The 14,592-nt window shown below is 45.9% G+C and overlaps 1 protein-coding gene across 3 annotated transcripts in view; it reads right to left on the bottom strand.

The window, feature by feature from the left end:
* Positions 1–14,592, bottom strand: part of LOC137524987 (bile salt export pump-like) — a 146,969-nt gene that overhangs the window by 100,267 nt on the left and 32,110 nt on the right. For all 3 annotated transcript variants that reach the window (XM_068245590.1, XM_068245589.1, XM_068245591.1), the window contains 2 exons: positions 12,838–12,929; positions 2,126–2,144 (listed from right to left, as the gene is read on the bottom strand). In XM_068245590.1, coding sequence (XP_068101691.1) covers positions 2,126–2,144; positions 12,838–12,907 — 89 coding nt within the window. In that variant the 5' untranslated portion in view covers positions 12,908–12,929. The remainder of the gene's footprint in view (positions 1–2,125; positions 2,145–12,837; positions 12,930–14,592) is intronic.

Here is a 14,592-nt window from a genome sequence, read left to right as displayed (position 1 = left end):
GCTGCATTACGATTATATTCTGGTAAAACGCTGCTGCAATACGATTATTTTCTGGTGAAACACTGCCGCATTGCGATTATTTTCATGGGGGAGGGGGGGTTGGGGGAGGCGCCACAGGTTTTCTTGCCTGGAGTGACAAAATGGCTAGAGGCGCCCCTGGCCATCCGGCAGGAGAAAACTGAGGTGGAAAAGAGGTCTTAGTCTAACACACATGGTTTAAACCTTTCCTTCCTAATATCAAGGCCATCCTGCCTTGAGTCTAACCTTTACCACAAACTAGCCCTTGACGTGAACCTAAGGTGCGTTTTTTGAGGGGAAAGTTATTGCTGAAGTAGCTTTTTCAGCAATTTCCTGTTATATTCCCTCTCACTTCTATCCTTATACTAACCTTCCCTCTTTTAACACCCAGCACTCCCACTCCAATCCCAACCCTCCCCTTTGGACTCCTAACCCACTAATCTACTACCTTTCCACTCCTAACAGTAACCTTCCCCCTTTTAACGCCTAACACTAACCTCTCACGGCCAGATTTGTACTTTACCGCCCAAGGCTACTGTCACCAGCCGCCCCCTTCAGTATAGGTAGCCAGATGACCCCTCCCCTTTCCCTCTAGTGTAGGTAGCCTGATGACCCATCCCCCTCAAGCATAGGTAGCTAGATGACTCCCTTAATCCCTCCCTCTCCCACTCCCACCTTTAAGTATAGGTAGCCAGCTTGCCTTCACCCCGCAGTAGCCATCAGTGTCACCTCTCCACTCGTCTCCAGCGCAGAAGCTTCCTCTTCCCCTTCCCCTCCCCCTCCATCAGCTGCTGCTGTACATCTGTCCTTCCAACCAGCATCTCTCACTTGTGACTTGCCAGCATGTTACCATCGAGTCAGTCGGGAAGAGGAAGCTTCTACGTTGGAGACAAGCGGAGATGTGGGCGACTGGCGGCTACTATTCCACATCCTCCGCTTGTAACTCTGCAATGCTGTCCAAGTCCATAGCCGCCAGCTACAACGCCAACGTGCAGAGAGAGCAGAGCAGCCATTGCACAGGCGGCTGACAGCAGAGTACCGCAATCAGGCACTTGCCTGATCTCCCTGCACTGCAGCATTTGCAAGCTTGCAAATGCTGCACCAGTTTAGCCTGCTGCTTTGGTACCCTTGCTCCTGTGGTGCCCTAGGCCATGGCCTAGGTGGCCTTGGCCTAAATCCAGCCCTGACTCCAATCCTAGCCTTACCCTCAGTCTTGACTCTTAACACTAACCTACCACTTCTCTACTCCTAACAGTAACCTTCCCTCTCGCTGTTAGCCATGGCGTAGCAATAGGGGATGCAGAGGTAGTGACCGCACCAGGGACCCTGGACCAGTGGGGCCAACTAGGGGCCCTTCTTCCACCACTTTATTAGCTCTCTTTTGGTGTTGTGCTGGTAATGAACACCTCTATTTGTGCTTTGATTAATTGTAACCATTAGTAGACTGTTCTCCCCCCCTGCTTACACCTCTCTGACACTGCAGTTGTCCTTGGCAGGTTTTGGTGCTCCATACCAATTGTAATGTACAGAGGGGTTGAGGGGGCCCAAGTAAAACTCACATTGAGCTCCTATATGAGTTTGGCTACAGTGCAGCCAAACTCTGTCCCGAGCAAAGCCCCATCCCCGTTATTCCAACTGCTTTGGCACAAAATGTTATATTGGCTGTATGATAGCTGAGCACATAACTATCTGTTAGCCAAGTACTAAGGCTCAACACACACCATACAATCTTGGTTGTACAGATTTACCAAATCTATGTAGTATAAGGGCCAACAGATTGAAAATACCTTGGATGATTGATTGGATAAGCTCTTATACTACATGAAAGTGGTAAGATTGAACAACCTAGATTGTATGGTGTGTGTTGAGCCTAATATGCGTCAAAATCTAGGACATCAAGTCCCAATAGCTACAAAGTTAGATTGCGGTCTATGGATAGCCGAGATGTGACAGGCAGCCAATGTGCCCAAACCGCTTGCTTTATAGCTGTGCTTACAAGCACTGTCATTCCGTTGCATTACACAGCAGCTAAAAGATGGTGCTTATTACATTGCTGCTTATTAGGAAGCCTTTTAACATTAATTTAAAGTTAAATATGAATACTTACTCATTATTCTTTAAATTATCTGTGGAGAGGAAAATAAAAGTAAATTATTTACATCATATGTCATATAGTGGCAATTATAGCTGGTTTAGGCAAATAAACAGAACTGCAAGGCTATTTGCGTTGGTGCAGCTGCTATTAGTGCTAATTATGGCAGTGAGAGCAGCACAATTAATACTGCTTCATTTGACAGAATTATGATTTAGTTAAAATTAATTTCCTATTTTTCACTTTTAAAATACGTGTATTTTTTGAACAGATAAATATTGTCAGGGTCCTAATACACATGAGGATTCTTTATACCTTCTCTGCGCACACCTGTAGTCTATCCAGTGTTCCCCACTTTAAAGTGACCCCACGATGACATGTAACATGGGGGCACGTATGAAATAAGGGAGCGAGGAAAAATGGATGCCGGGTGAGGCCGCTATAAGTCTAAACAAAAACTATCTTTGTGAATTGGGCGCCAGATGAGAACGAAAAAACATTTACAGTGGTAATGAAGATAGTAAAACAGTAAATCTTACTGATACAGTATTTACTAAACCTAACCCTCATCTTACACAGAAGCCCCCCTGCACCGATGTCCTAAAACCCCCCTTCCCAACGCCTAACCCTAAAACCCCCCTTCCTGACACCTAACCCTAAAACCCCCCTTCATGATGCCTAACCCTAAAATCCACCTCCTGACGCCTAACCCTAAAACCCCCCTTCATGATGCTTAACCCTAAAATCCCTTCTCTTTACGCCTAACCCTCAAACCTCTCTTCATGATGCCTTACCCTAAAATCCCCCCTCCTGACACCTAACCCTTAAACCTTCCTTCCTGATGCTTAACCCTAAAACCCCCCTCCCTGACGCCTAACCCTAAAACCCCCCTCCCTGATGCGTAACCTTAAAACCCCCCTTCCTGACGTCTAACACTAAAACCCCCCCTTCCTGATGCCTAATCCTAAAACCCCCCATCTCGACACCTTGACACCTCACCCTAACTCCCCCTCCCTGACGCCTAACTCTAAAACCTCCCTTCCTAACCTATAATTTTAAAAATGATACATTTCAAAAACATGATTTTCAAATAAGAATACTTTGTTAATACAAAAAAGACAAAGAAATTAAAATACAAATACTTTTCAAAAGGATAAAAATTTGAAAAATTATAACTTTCTAATTTTCAAAACGATATTTACCGGGCACCCACAATTCTGCTATGGATTCCCTATTACAGATATTTGCATTAGCGCCTACGGGGTCCCCAAATTGTCCATTAGCCGAAGGCGCCCCAATTTCCTTCTTCCACATGGGGTAGAGTACCAGAGAAACATTGCTTTCTGCTGACATACATGTAATTAATACCTTTACTTTTTTTTTTTTAACTGTCCTTTGCTGCAAAGGTTATAAACACGATCACTAGTTTTTGAAGTCATACTGGTACCTAATGATGATGATTAAAACAGACTTTGCATATTGAAAATTCTTTTAAGCATCTGTAATTGTAAAAGCTTAAGAATCTCTGCTCTAAGGTACTGGGACTAGCATACATACAGGAGAAACTATGGCAAACTAACATATGGGGTTAAGGACCTACAGAGTGTTGTAACTTAGGTCATCATTGTTCCAAGAGACATAGTTATGTACCTGGAATAACACTGCCAGCACATCTGAAAGTAGTATACAGTTTCTCGGTCAAGGTCCTTTTAAAGTATACATTAGCCCAGGTCAAAGCTCACCCTTGTAGCCTGAACATTTTTGTAAACAACATTTAAAGGGATGTATGGTCAAACAGAGGTGCCAATGTAGAATAAAAGTATATTAAAAGCATAAAAAGGGGTGAGGTAGTGGTGGACTTACCTCCCCTCAGAAAACTTGGTAATCAGAGTCCATGAAATTTTTATTCTTTTAATCTAATTTTGGTTTCAATATGTTATTGAATTTTTATATTGAACAACAAACAGAAAATAATAACAGTACACGTGCGTGAGAAAGAGGGTGCTTCCCACACAGGGGAGCTTAAACACATCAAAGGTGGTGACACTAAGGACACCCCAGCAACGCGAAGCATCATGTACTGGGGAGCCTAGGTCAGAGTGACAATCACATACGTTAAAACTTCATAGCAAACAAACAACGGTCCTTGAGGGTCCACCAGCTGTCAGGGCCGGGGACCTGTAGCCCTGAAAGGGATTAAGGATGAGGTGGAGATGGGAAAAAGATTTCCCAACTCCTTGGTGTGCCCACCTCAAGGGGTGAGAAGGAGAAAAGAGAGAGAAAAAAGGAAATGGGGAGAGGGAGAAGGAAGCAGGAAGGGATGAGTCCAAAGAAGTACAAGTGTTCAATATGTAGAGATTAAATCCATATCTAGACCAGGGCATTCTATTTGTATCCAAGGCTGCCAAATCTGGGGAAACTTTTTATGTGAATCACAGAGGATGCTGGTACATTTCTCGTTCACCATGAACTCTGACATACGAGCTTTAACTTCATTAAAGTTAGAAGGTGTCTTTTTCCAGTTTTTTGCTATTGTCATTTTAGTAGATAAGAACAGTTTGTTCTGGAGTTCAGTTAAACCATCTATTTTGCCATGAAAAAGGGCCACCCAAGGGTCTTTCCTTAAGGTGATGTGGAAGAGGGATTGCAGGAGGCCGAAAGTCCTACTCCAAAGTCGGGTAAGGCGCGGGCATTTCCACCAAATGTGGGACAATTTTGCGAGCTTAGCTAGCACTAAATGCCACTTGGTCAGAACCTTATAGGCCGATTTCATGGCAAAAACATTGGTTGAGCAGCTGGCAATTCTCTGTCAGATATCGACCCAATCTTCTCAACTATTATATTGCTCCGTTACATGTTCCCAACCCAAATATGGGTGACAGGCAGCCTATTGGGCCAATCAAAGTGCGGGGATAATGTCCTTTAAAGTGATTGGACACGCAGGACGAGTGGAGCTCTCATCATTGCCAATTAGCAGGCATACGTTCGTAGCACTCGCTATGCTACTCTGATAGGGTATGTTAACTCTAATAAGCATGAGACATGTTAGGTCTGATAAGTGATAAGGCATGCTATTTGTTATGGTGAATCAACCCCTGTATGTGAAAGTGATTAGCTTATTGGGAGGATTCTTAGTTATAGATTCAAAATAATATCTAGTGCAAGCATAATTCCTTCTTTAAACAAGCTTGTAATCAGTGGTGTAACTACTACATTTCATGGGGGACTCCAGCAAAACTTTGATGGGGCTCCCCAATGTTCACTCCCTTTCCCTTGCCTCCCTTTGATGCCCTTCAGGGCCTGGGGGCCCATCTCACAAGGATCATAAAACAAATGTGGCCATCATGATCTTCACACCCATAACAAGTGTAGCCACTAAAAGACCTGATCTAAAGCATAGTCCCCTGTATCGGAGGAAGAGAAGGTTAGTTGTTTGGGCCTTCATTTTTACAATAATTATGTATACATGATTTAATCAGTGTTTCCTCTCCCTAATTTACATTCTGACATTCACATGGCGACATCTTTACTGCCGGCAGTATATATGAGAAATGAAGCTGGCACACCTTCCTATTTCGGGTGCTTGACATGTGGTAAGGCAATACCACTAGATTATCACAAAGCTGTAGACTACGTCAGCACACCAGTCTTTGATTTATAATGCAGCGCACATTTTATTGTGCAATATTCCACGTAATATCCGACAATTGTTTCGGGGGCCACGCAGGGTCCCCCTTTCTCAAGGCATGCGGCATGACTTGAGAAAGGGGGACCCTGCATGGCCCCCGTAACAATTGTCGGATATTACGTGGAATATTGCACAATAAAATGTGCGCTGCATTATAAATCAAAGACTGGTGTGCTGACGTAGTCTACAGCTTTACTGCTGGCAGGTGATGTCGCTGGAAGGAGATGCTGCTTGCTTTTTTTGGCAGTTGAAAACAGCTGTATATAGTAAAACAATGCAACAAGGTTCACAGACAGAAAACTGCCAGGACCATGGTCCTCACAGTTTCCTGTGGGAGGGGTTTCACCACAATATCAGCCATACAGAGCCCCCTGATGATCCATTTGTGAAAAGGAAAAGATTTCTCATGGGAAAGGGGGTATCAGCTACTGATTGAGATGAAGTTCAATTCTTGGTCACGGTTTCTCTTTAAATAGCCCTTGGCAACCAATCTATTGTTTATGCTGCTGTGTAAACTTTTGTTCATGCCCATGAGCGAACATGAAGCTCTCCGGAAAATCATTTGTGTAAACTAGGCCTCTTTTTCTAGGGATGGGCTACTATTCCACGATCTGGCTCCATTCCCACTTTATCAGGTAATACAGTGCATGTTAACAGCGGATACGATTGAATGTCCACAATTAGAGATGTCGCGAACCTCCGATTTTCGGTTCGCGAACCGGGTTCGCGAACTTCCGCAGAAGGTTCGGTTCGCGGAAAAATTCGCGAACCGCAATAGACTTCAATGGGGAGGCGAACTTTGAAAAATAGAAAAAATTATGCTGGCCACAAAAGTGATGGAAAAGATGTTTCAAGGGGTCTAACACCTGGAGGGGGGCATGGCGGAGTGGGATACATGCCAAAAGTCCCGGTGAAAAATCTGGATGTGACGCAAAGCAGCGTTTTAAGGGCAGAAATCACATTGAATGCTAAATTGCAGGCCTAAAGTGCTTTCAAACATCTTGCATGTGTATACATCAAACAGGGAGTGTAATTAGAGTACTGCTTCACACTGACACACCAAACTCACTGTGTAACGCACCGCAAACAGCTGTTTGTGTAGTGACGGCCATGCTGGACTACTGCGCAACATGGCGTGATTGCTCTTCCTCACTCAGTGATGTCAGGTAATGTGTGACTTCCTTCTCAACTTTCCATGGCATTGTTAAAAAGCTTACGTTTTGTTTTTAATTTACATTTTCTACTTGCTGTGTACTTGTTCAGTACCGCTACAATGAGAATCCTGTGGAGGCGGGCAAGTCTGCCATTGTGACCCCGGGTAATGGCCGGGGAATGAGAGGTTTGAATCCGGTGTGGAGCCTGAGCAACGGCTACCACTACACATCCAAGGAGGGCAGCGGGCAGGCATGCACGCCCGCCCGCCCCGAGGTAGTGACCAAAAATAACAATACAGGAGGAGGACTTTCAAGGCCCTGCTGTGTATTTGAAATGAATGTACTTTAAATCCTTTAACGAGAACCAGTTATGGCGGGCAAAGATGACACCACATTCCTTTCACGAGAATCATATGGAGGCGGGCAAGTCTGTCATTTGTGACCCCGGGTAATGGCCGGGGAATGAGGGATGGAATCCGGTGTGGAGCCTGAGAAACGGCTACCACTACACATCCAAGGTGGGCAGCAGGTAGGCATGCACGCCCGCCCCGAGGTAGTGACCAAAAATAACAATACAGGAGGAGGACTTTCGAGGCCCTGCTGTGTATTTGAAATGAATGTACTTTAAATCCTTTAACGAGAACCAGTTATGGCGGGCAAAGATGACACCACATTCCTTTCACGAGAATCATATGGAGGCGGGCAAGTCTGTCATTTGTGACCCCGGGTAATGGCCGGGGAATGAGGGATGGAATCCGGTGTGGAGCCTGAGAAACTGCTACCACTACACATCCAAGGTGGGCAGCAGGTAGGCATGCACGCCCGCCCCGAGGTAGTGACCAAAAATAACAATACAGGAGGCGGACTTTCGAGGCCCTGCTGTGTATTTGAAATGAATTAACTTTAAATCCTTTAACGGGAATCCGTTATGGAGGGCAAGTCTGCCATTGTCACCGCGGGGAATGAAGGTTGGATTGCGGCCCGAAGTGGGAGCCTGCTGAGACCCATGCTGTAGCTGCCCTAACCGTGCTTTGCAGACCAGGCATCTGTGGTCAGATGGACCCTTGAGCCAGCGGAAGACAAACCAAGTCGAAAGCATTTGCCAAGAATGTTTTACGGAGGGCAAGTTTTTTTGCCCTTTTTTTAAATTTTTTGAAAATGATAGATGGTTGTATTTTTAAATTGTTTGAAAGTTTAGATGGTTGTATTTTTAAATTGTTTGAAAGTTTAGATGGTTGTATTTTTAAATTGTTTGAAAGTTTAGATGGTTGTATTTTTAAATTGTTTAAAAGTGTATCCATTCTTCCTCCCCCCAGCCACCAACAATACCATGGGAACGTGGAGCAGCAGAAGCCCCCTGTGACGGCTGCCACGGTTGTTCTCCGCTGCTTGTCTTTTGAGGGGTGCTTCTTTTCCTCAGGTGTTCTTGCCATAGCTGTTTGTGCCTTCTCTCCAGGTGCCTTCGTAAAGCACTTGTCCCTACGTGACAGTTGGCCTTTCCACGGCTCAATTTTTGCTGGCAGAGACAACAGATGGCTTTGCTCCGATCTGAGACACACACGTGAAAAAATTTCCAAACCGCTGAGCCCCCCTGGGGTGATGGCGCTACGGTGGCATCAGCAGCAGCTGACGTTAAGGGCATGTGTGCTCCCTGGCCATAGCTGGCGATACATGGCACCGGACACTGCCCCCAGCTGTTTCTAAGGACGAGCTCCCTCTGCTTCTATCATGGAGTTGTCTCCTCCTACTCCTCTCTGACTCCTCCTCTGAACTGTCCCCCTGGTCATCTCCTCTACCGGGAACATATGTGGTATCCGTATAATCGTCATCATAATCCTCCTGGCCAGCTGCACTTTCCTCAGACACCTCCTCAAGTGCACCAACTTCAGGTGGTCCACCATCATCCCCATCCACACACGTTACGTCCATACTATCGCCACCTAACTCAGACGTATGAGGTGGTGTACCTGCGCCTTCTTGTTGTTGTTGCAGTAGTGGCTGGGAATCAGTGATTTCACCACCACCACCAAATAACTCCTGCGAAGTGTCAAATGCAGCGGATGTGGTGCTTGTTGTAGCGCTGGTGGCTGCGGGAGATGAGGTGTTCTGTGTTAAATACTCAATCACCTCCTCACGATTTTGGGAAGTGATGACACGTGCCTTCTTCTGAGCACTGTATTTTGGGGCAGGTCCGCATGAAATCACAGCAACACCACCTCGCACAGCCACAGACCTGCCGGTGCCTGGTGGCCTTCCTCTGGGTCTGCCTCTACCTCTTCCTCTACCTGGTTTGTCCATTTTGTCCATCTCGGGGGTATGCTAGCTATATGCAGTGAGGTGGGTTCTCACTCAACACAACAGGTAGTTAGATGCAGTGAGGTGGCCAGGTGGGTTCACACTCAACACAACAGGTAGTTAGATGCAGTGAGCTGGGTTCACTCAACAGTAAAGGTACTTAAGATGCAGTGAGGTGGGTTCTCACTCAACACAACAGGTAGTTAGATGCAGTGAGGTGGCCAGGTGGGTTCACACTCAACACAACAGGTAGTTAGATGCAGTGAGCTGGGTTCACTCAACAGTAAAGGTACTTAAGATGCAGTGAGGTGGGTTCTCACTCAACACAACAGGTAGTTAGATGCAGTGAGGTGGCCAGGTGGGTTAGATGCAGTGAGCTGGGTTCACTCAACAGTAAAGGTACTTAAGATGCAGTGAGGAGGGGTTCTCACTCAACACAACAGGTAGTTAGATGCAGTGAGGTGGCCAGGTGGGTTCACACTCAACACAACAGGTAGGTAGATGCAGTGAGCTGGGTTCACTCAACAGTAAAGGTACTTAAGATGCAGTGAGGTGGGTTCTCACTCAACACAACAGGTAGTTAGATGCAGTGAGGTGGCCAGGTGCGTTCACACTCAACACAAGAGGTAGTTAGATGCAGTGAGCTGTGTTCACTCAACACAAGGCTAGGTATATGCAGTGATGAGGTGGGTTAAGTAAACACAACAGGTACTGGGTAGTTAGATGCAGTGAGCTGGGTTCACTCAACAGTAAAGGTACTTAAGATGCAGTGAGGTGGGTTCTCACTCAACACAACAGGTAGTTAGATGCAGTGAGGTGGCCAGGTGGGTTCACACTCAACACAACAGGTAGTTAGATGCAGTGAGCTGGGTTCACTCAACAGTAAAGGTACTTAAGATGCAGTGAGGTGGGTTCTCACTCAACACAACAGGTAGTTAGATGCAGTGAGGTGGCCAGGTGGGTTCACACTCAACACAACAGGTAGTTAGATGCAGTGAGCTGGGTTCACTCAACAGTAAAGGTACTTAAGATGCAGTGAGGTGGGTTCTCACTCAACACAACAGGTAGTTAGATGCAGTGAGGTGGCCAGGTGGGTTCACACTCAACACAACAGGTAGTTAGATGCAGTGAGCTGGGTTCACTCAACAGTAAAGGTACTTAAGATGCAGTGAGGTGGGTTCTCACTCAACACAACAGGTAGTTAGATGCAGTGAGGTGGCCAGGTGGGTTCACACTCAACACAACAGGTAGTTAGATGCAGTGAGCTGGGTTCACTCAACAGTAAAGGTACTTAAGATGCAGTGAGGAGGGGTTCTCACTCAACACAACAGGTAGTTAGATGCAGTGAGGTGGCCAGGTGGGTTCACACTCAACACAACAGGTAGGTAGATGCAGTGAGCTGGGTTCACTCAACAGTAAAGGTACTTAAGATGCAGTGAGGTGGGTTCTCACTCAACACAACAGGTAGTTAGATGCAGTGAGGTGGCCAGGTGCGTTCACACTCAACACAAGAGGTAGTTAGATGCAGTGAGCTGTGTTCACTCAACACAAGGCTAGGTATATGCAGTGATGAGGTGGGTTAAGTAAACACAACAGGTACTGGGTAGTTAGATGCAGTGAGCTGGGTTCACTCAACAGTAAAGGTACTTAAGATGCAGTGAGGTGGGTTCTCACTCAACACAACAGGTAGTTAGATGCAGTGAGGTGGCCAGGTGGGTTCACACTCAACACAACAGGTAGTTAGATGCAGTGAGCTGGGTTCACTCAACAGTAAAGGTACTTAAGATGCAGTGAGGTGGGTTCTCACTCAACACAACAGGTAGTTAGATGCAGTGAGGTGGCCAGGTGGGTTCACACTCAACACAACAGGTAGTTAGATGCAGTGAGCTGGGTTCACTCAACACAACGCTAGGTATATGCAGTGATGATGTGGGTTAAGTAAACACAACAGGTACTGGGTAGTTAGATGCAGTGAGCTGGGTTCACTGAACAGTATACAGTAAAGGTACTTAAGATGCAGTGAGGTGGGTTCTCACTCAACACAACAGGTAGTTAGACTTAGATGCAGTGAGCTGGGTTCACTCAACACAACGCTAGGTATATGCAGTGATGAGGTGGGTTAAGTAAACACAACAGGTACTGGGTAGTTAAATGCAGTGAGCTGGGTTCACTCAACACAAAGCTAGGTATATGCAGTGATGAGGTGGGTTAAGTAAACACAACAGGTACTGGGGTATATGCAGTACTGGGTAGTACAATGTGCAGCTCCCTGTCACACACACAGGCAGTCAGTCACTGAATGTGCTGGGCTGCTGGCAGTGGCACACACACTATCAATTAGCAAGGCTGTGCATGCAACAAAAGTGTCAGAAAAAAAAATGTACAGGTTGAGCTCTGAAAAGAGCTGTTGCTGGGTGCTTTAAAAGCAATATTAATCAGTCAGGAACAAGCAAAGCAGCCTAGAACCTAACTAATCTGTCCCTAAGAGAAAAAGTCTGCAGCAGCTGTCCCTTTCCTCTCTCTAGCAGGCACACGAGTGACTGTAATGGCCGCCGGAGGCTGCCTTATATAAGGGGGGGTGGGGCTCCAGGGCTTACTGTAGCCTGAATGGCTACAATGTGCCTGCTGACTGTGATGCAGAGGGTCAAAGTTGACCCTCATAGTGCATTATGGGGCGAATCGAACTTCCGGAAAAGTTCGCCTGGCGCAGGCGAACGCGAACCCCCAATGTTCGCCTGGAACCGTTCGCCGGCGAACCGTTCGGTACACCTCTATCCACAATACAGAACTATTGATCCTAGAGTGTTGGGTTTGTTCAATGCATCAGACATGTCATACAAAGAAAGCATTGCTATTATGACATGTCCAACTTGTGTCCAGTGTTAGGAATTATTGTGGGATCTGCTCACTGCAATGGACACAGTGGATCCCTTGCAAATCGACATTTCTGAACAGATCCTATACAAATCATTGGAACTGTCAACATGGCCGTTTACCTCTACTTTCGATTGCGCAACACCGCCTGCGTTTAGCACAGTGGGAACATTGCCTCAGCTCTGCTGGTAACAGCTTCAACTTGTGGCTTCCTCCAGCATGGCCACTAACAACATTAAGCCTAACGGCTCAATAGCCCCATCTTGTGGCCATTTTAATATCCTGCCCAACTGATCTGTAGAGCAGTACCATAATTATTTTTTTTATGAATCCTCATCTTCTGTGGGGCTACACAGAGTGCAATAAAAGCAAGAAGACACACATAAATAGCTTATGAATAAAACAATAGATATAATATCACTATACAAATGCACACAAAGTACAGCCAACAAGTACATGTTGTTTTGTTGAACCAGTGCACTGTTTACAGGAAACAATAGTGTGAGGGACCTGCCCTCAGGTTCCTGTCTTTATGGTCCATATCAACATTCATCTATTATTTGTAATTATCTTCTCTAATTCATGTTCTGGTGTTCCACTGCAATCTAAATAACTTCAATTAAGTACATGTTACATTTTCCTAGAATCAATCTGACAATATGCCCCCAGCCACCCACTGTTTGTCTTGTATAAGTCTGTCAATACATTTACTGTACCTGATTCATCATTTTCAAATGACCTGTTTTCTTCTCCAAGCTTTTTAATGCTTTTTAAGGTGACTGACATGGTGCTCTCTTATAGCCAGACCCTGCGGGGTAGAAAGGCAATAACACAGTTATACACAAAGTATTAGACAAGTAATCAGATCAGAGCAGTTTAAATGAATGACCTGCATACTTTTTCAAGGTAATTTATTTGCCAAATAGTATAAATGTTATTTATAGGGTATGTTAAAAGGAACTTAAAGAGAACCCGAGGTGGGTTTGAAGAATATTATCTGCATACAGAGGCTGGATCTGCTTATACAGCCCAGCCTCTGTTGCTATCCCAAACCCCCCTAAGGTCCCCCTGCACTCTGCAATCCCTCATAAATTACAGCCACGCTGCTGACAAACAGCTTGTCAGAGCTGGCTGTGTTTATCTCTATAGTGTCAGTCTGCTGCTCTCCCCGCCTCCTGCAGAACTCCAGTCCCCGCCTGCATCCCTTCCCTCCCTGCTGATTGGAGGGAAGGGATGGGGGCAGGGACCGGAGCTAAGCAGGAGGCGGGAGAGCAGCAGAGACTGACACTACAGATGTAAACACAGCCTCACAGCACGGCTGTGATTTATGAGGGATTGCAGAGTGCAGGGGGACCATAGGGGGGTTTGGGATAGCAACAGAGGCTGGGCTGTATAGGCAGATCCAGCCTCTGTATGCAGATAACATTCTTTAAACACACCTCTGGTTCTCTTTAAGGTGAGAGACTTATGGAGGCTGCCATATTTATTTCCTTTTAAAGGGAAGGTCCAGGCAGTAAAAAAACAAAACAAAACCCACTTACCTGGGGCTTCCCCCAGCCCCTGGCAGTCGTCTTGTGCCCTCGCCTCGCCGGTCACATGGTCTGGCCGACGTCATCAGGTCTGTACTGTGCAGACGCAGTAGTTCTGTGCCTGCGCAGTTCCGTCCTGATGACGTCAGCCGGAACACGTGACCCGTGCGTTGGAGCGCACAAGAAGCCGACCAGGAAGCCGACCTGGTGAGGTCGGCTTCTGCAGCGCAGAAGACTGGGATCCACCGGAGCTGCGGCGAGGGCACAAGACGGCTGCCAGGGGCTGGAGGAAGCCCCAGGTAAGTGGATTTTGTTTTGTTTTTTTACTGCCTGGATGTATCCTTTAACTACTTCACCACTACAGGTTGTGTTCCCCTGATTGACTAGAGCAATTTTCACATTCCAGCACTCCCCCAGTCATTCACCAATAACATATATCACTACTTATCATACCAAAATGATTTATACATCGTTTTTTTCCCATCAATTGGGTTTTCTTTGAGTGGTTAAACAATACAAGTTGCCTGGCAAGCCAACATATCTTTCTGGTCAGTAGTGCTTGAATCACACACCTGAAACAAGCATGCAGCTAATCTTGTCAGATTTTGCTTAGAAACATCTGACCTGCACAGAGGTGTATATAGGGAAAACAGCACCTACAACACTGAAATCCACCCTGGGGTAGGGTGAGTGATTGCCCCATCCAAAAAAGGTAAAGTGAAGTCTCGGTTGAATTGGTTATGTCCAAATTAAATTGAAGCATGGCCTGTAAGAATGAAGTATGGCAATAGGTCAGCCTGTACATAGCTCCCAAATAACAGTTAGGCAATTAGTGACGGACTCAAAACTGAAACAATACACCTTTATTTCCAAAGAAAGTATTGTCGCAATACATTGTACTAGGGACATATTTTAAATGTTGTAATGCCCAGGACAAATGGG

The sequence above is a fragment of the Hyperolius riggenbachi genome, chromosome 7, assembly GCF_040937935.1.
Source record: "Hyperolius riggenbachi isolate aHypRig1 chromosome 7, aHypRig1.pri, whole genome shotgun sequence".
In the NCBI taxonomy this organism is placed as follows: domain Eukaryota; kingdom Metazoa; phylum Chordata; class Amphibia; order Anura; family Hyperoliidae; genus Hyperolius; species Hyperolius riggenbachi.
The sequence above is the reverse complement of the archived record's forward strand: the minus strand, read 5'-3'. Positions and strand labels throughout refer to the sequence as shown.